Genomic DNA, 4,869 nt, shown 5'->3' with positions numbered 1-4,869 from the left:
AGCAAGAGCATGGCAGCAACGCAGCAATGTTGGAACAGAGGACAAAATCTCACTAGAAATATATAGTTCATATTTTAGTGTACAGTAAGATCTTGTATTTCGAGAGTACTATAGACTGGAAAAGTTGTGCCAAATTCAAATACATAAACTAATGGGAAAAATAACAATATAGACTGGCCACTCTACATCAACCTCTGATTTGCCCATTTATAACCTCCAAATGATACAAATTCTGCCTTTATTGACCTGATTGTGCTTTCCGGAAACTAGTTTTTAGGACTTCCTCAAGTAATTTAATCACACGCTGCTTATCCTGAGTCGAGTACCTGGCAAACTTAACTCCCTTATGATAGTCCGGCTTCGCCTTTTCCTTATTTGGCCCCTTAGGTGTGTCTGTCCCACCCCCACCAGCACCAGTAGTACCCCCAGTAGAGGTATAGGCCATTATCTTGACTCGACAGGTGGTAGTATGAGGGCCACTACTGCCACCTTTTATGAGGGCCTCTGTGAGCCAGTAACAATTCCTTTTACTCTCATACTTATTACCATTGGTAGCGTGACGAGAGGAGGCTCGTGGGTATGTAATGATAGTATCAAGTAATAGGGAAGAAATAACGGTAAATACTGTAGGTAAATAATAGACACAATAAACAAATACAAAATTTATTTAAACATTACTATGAAATTAGGAGAAAGGATTTATTTGTACCAACAGACGAAATCTAGTACTAGACCCTCAGGCTCAACATACTCACACCACTACTGGGTGGACATACTCAATAACACACAACTCTTATAGTCACTTGGCACCATAAAGACCAGGGCAACTGCCACTACCACCTTCAGTCGTCAGGAGTGATACTCAAGCAACAGCCATGGGGTCCAGCCACCATGGGGTACTTTCCGACGAACTCTGGAGATCCCAGTGGATTAATCCCACCACACAAATAGCCCTACGGAGTTAGACACTCATCCACCAATGATGGGGGCTGGTAGTGGTGTGTGGCTTGGTGATCCAGGGTCACCTCGCAGACCGAGCGTTAGGTCCAGACGAGCCAGCTATGGGGGCCATAGGTAGTCTGAAGTGTCTGACGGCCGGGTCTCACGAAGCTAACTGATCCTACTGGACCTCGGACATCTTCCCAGCCATAGTGGATACAACATCCACGCTACAGACAAGGCCTAGGCTGCGTTAGGGACCTGTATGGATGAAGGGACGGGCACTCCCTAACGGTGACAACAACATCACGTTTCAGGGGACGTTAAAGACGTAAATATGACTTCACTCAGAGCATATCAACTACGTTACTGTAACACTTGCACAATCAACTATTAATTGGGTCAAATCACTTAAAGAAGGGCGAATTACAACACAGAGTGGAATGGCATACCTGTATGGATGAAGGGTCGGGCACTCACTAACGGTAGAAATGCCCGCGGCGCCCTCACTCAAAATAGGCCAGGGAGTCCACCTACTTCTATTCCGATGAATTAATTTACTGTACACTCTGACGTTGAAACTGAGACTATGAACTCAGTTTCATTCCCTACTATTATCTTCACTAACAATGCTCTGACTCAGCTATCAAAAGCAAAATTAAATTGATTACAAAGGGTTGGATGGCAACAGGTCCCAACATACAGTGTCTGCTACTAAATCCGCGGATTATATTCAAAGTTCTCTACAAACAAAGACGGGGAAACAGAGAAAATGGGGGACGTTTCCACTGGGGGACTCAGAAGGTTTTGTGGACGTTTGAGCGTAATATGAATCCTTAAGGTTTTCAGGTTAGCCGTTATCACGATCATGACAGTAGCACCACCCAAAAAAGCACACAATAACAGCCAGGGTAGTCGCTATGATGGCGCGGGCTACAACGCAATAGTTGCGTTCTTGTAAACCTCTTTTACGTTCACCACCGGCAATTTGACTACCAGAACGCTTCTTGGAAACAACCTTCTTACCTTGTCTTTCCGTATTCATCGCTAACACAACAAAATTGGAGAAAATAGCGAAAATCACGGAGCAATTGACAGAAACCGCGCGATTCAACTGATCACATGATGTAAACAGAGAGCCCTTGTGTAAACCGTCATTAGTCCTCACTGCGAAACATTCTTTTTACTTATTCTTTTCATACAGTATTTATGGGTAACAGCTAAATTTGCAAAAATAGAACGAAATTTACAGAGTACTTCTCAAAAAACACTTCACAAACAAAAGACACGAATTAACTGAAAATGTAATGTCGAACGTGAACTGTAAACATTGCATAACCCGCACCACGTTTAAAACGTTGAGGATGGAATCGCGTTATAGCCAACATTCGTATGCAAACGTTAGCATTTTACAAACAGCATTCCCCTATTCATCAATCGCGTTACAACCAATTAACACTGACAAAACACGCTTTATAGCAGAAATGACTGTAACTGGTATGAGGGGTTGTGACGTCATTCAAGACGGTGGCCAGCATTCAGCTGGCTGGATCTCACAAAACTCATGATATTTTACGCCAAATATAAGACTTGGTTACATTAGGTAGTGCTCGCGAAATGAAATCGGTGAAACATGAAATCTTGGTGTATTTCGTTGTGTCTTTTAATGAGTAAGATAATAATTTTAGCAGTGGATCCAGAAGGGTGGTCCTGGGGGGTCCTGACCCCCCCCCCCCCTTTTCATCAGAAAATATCCTATATTTTTTCTATAATGCAGTATTGTACTCAGTGCTTTTATATAGTAAAAAGTAACTCCTTGTACTATTGACCTCAGAATATCTTCTTATAGCAAGTGGACATGGTCTCAAAATGCTCACAACTTCTTGGACTCCTTTCGTTTTGATATTCCTGAATCTGCCCCTGTACTGTATTAGAATTTATTACCGAGGGTAACAGGTAAACGGCGCTTTGTGTGTCCTCCGCACTGCTACTACGAGGTCGCCCAGAAGCTCTGCCCACAACTGTGTGGCATCAATGACAAACTGTGCTATAAAGTACTGTACAATAAAAATCAAGTTGCACTTAATTTAAATTTGTGTTGCATATATTTACATAGCTAGTACAGTAATCACTAAATCAGAATCATCATCCTTTGCCTAACTTCATCAATAATAACAACTAATCTTTTCTCTGGAGCCTGGACCTCAGTATGTGCTGCACACATATTCTGCAGTATGTACGAGTGTCATAACCAAAATATGTACAGGCGAATTTGTGATTTCCTTGAGAAAACACATTGAGTAGAAGTGTCGCCCAGCAGTGTCTTACACCTGTACTCACCAGGGGCGTGAAGGGCTTGACGAAACCTGCGATGTCTGAGCCAAGGGTTGGTCGCTTGTAGGCTACAACGAAGTTGTCCATCATGACCACCTCGCTAAAGTCTATGGCGTCATAGCGGTTCTCTGAGATGCCCAGCAACAATGACAAGTCCACCTCCTGGGGAAAAAAAAAACACTTTCACAATAGTGTACAGTATAGTCTTCATTTACACAGTCAATTGAACCCATGGAGGTCCGCGTAAAACGAGAAACGCGTAAACGAAATAACAGAACAAATAGGATTAATTGAAATAGAGACTGGGCCAACCCCCAAACTCCACTTTTTCTAACACAATACGTACGTTGTAGTAAAAATAATATCTTAATTTTATGATGGTATGCACACACAATTAATATTTAAGAGAAATATATTTAATAATATTAGGTTTTTCAACACTTACGTTAGTAGAAAAGATGGCTGGGCACACGGGGATGGGGGTTGGTTCCGAGGCAGAGGGCAGATTATTGGCCCTCACCTGTATCACTTGTATCAATTGTATCACTATCCACCACAGAGGCTTGCAGGGCCTCTTTGTCAAACCCCTCAAAGTCCATATCCTCACCATCACTGACTTGGGCCGGCTGTGGTGGGTGAAGAACTCGATAATGTTTTGATGACTGGGCAACCTTGTGCGCACTCTGCCCGCGCCGCTTCCCACGTAAATGATGGAATGAACCGTGTAAATAAAAATTGTTGGTCTGGCAAGGTGCCGCGTAAATGACCAAACGCGTAAACCAAATCCGCGTAAATTGAGACTATACTGTAGTGTTTTATTTATTTATTTTTTTAAATACTAATGTTAGTTACTGCAGCAAGGGGTAGTTATATAAGTTAAGTGATCTGATGGTAATAAATCTCCCAAATGCTATATTTCTTGTACAGTACATCATTGGTCCAATGATAATTTAATCAATTAATAAAGACAGTTCAGTACACATTTTCTTTATTTGACCTTTGTTATGATGCAACAATCTCTGTGGAATGTTTAGGAAGTCTGATGATAAAACTTGAAAGTTTACTGTTAGGTAGCGGGCGGGTCGTTGTTGCGTCTCTGTAACAAAGCGTGTTTGGCATTCGGGCCTTCGATGTAGAGTGGTAGAAATTGGACAGTGATTACATAAGATCATCAAGATCGTCTTAGTGATGTGAAAGTGTAAATCGATGTAGGACTTTTAATGCCAGACGCGATTGTATTTTTGAAAACTCAATTTCCACCGAGTTGGAGTTGCAGCCAAGGTCAGAGGCCTATAACTACAAAATCACTGCCACATGACAAAGCTTTTATTTTATTTTTTTTTAAGTTGTGGTCACGGCTGTGATAAAGGCCAACCAGGGAGTGTAGTACTGTGATTTTAGGTAAACCAGTTCATAGTGTCATCAGTGACCACAGAAGAGACTGTAAATAACTTAAAGTGAATACATATTGGCAATCAAGCTGGTAAGGACAACTGCTAGTCTATTTGTGTCATAGGTGCCACAGAGACTTTAAATTTTATTTTGTTTGTGTGCTTTCTCAAGGACTGAAACTGTGTTTATAATACACCACTCACA

At 41.7% G+C, this 4,869-nt stretch overlaps 1 protein-coding gene across 1 annotated transcript in view; it reads right to left on the bottom strand.

The window, feature by feature from the left end:
* The window catches only part of LOC121875099 (glutamate receptor ionotropic, delta-1-like), a gene marked incomplete at its 5' end in the record, with an annotated part of 44,912 nt that extends 41,477 nt beyond the window's left edge, over positions 1 to 3,435 (bottom strand). Inside the window, 1 exon segment of the mRNA XM_042379444.1 lies at positions 3,280 to 3,435. Coding sequence (XP_042235378.1) covers positions 3,280 to 3,435 — 156 coding nt within the window.
* Between the last annotated feature and the right edge of the window lie 1,434 nt (positions 3,436 to 4,869).

Source organism: Homarus americanus, unplaced genomic scaffold, assembly GCF_018991925.1.
Source record: "Homarus americanus isolate GMGI-L3 unplaced genomic scaffold, GMGI_Hamer_2.0 scaffold36970, whole genome shotgun sequence".
Classification (NCBI taxonomy): domain Eukaryota; kingdom Metazoa; phylum Arthropoda; class Malacostraca; order Decapoda; family Nephropidae; genus Homarus; species Homarus americanus.
Note: the sequence above shows the minus strand (reverse complement) of the source record. Positions and strands in the feature narration are given on the sequence as shown.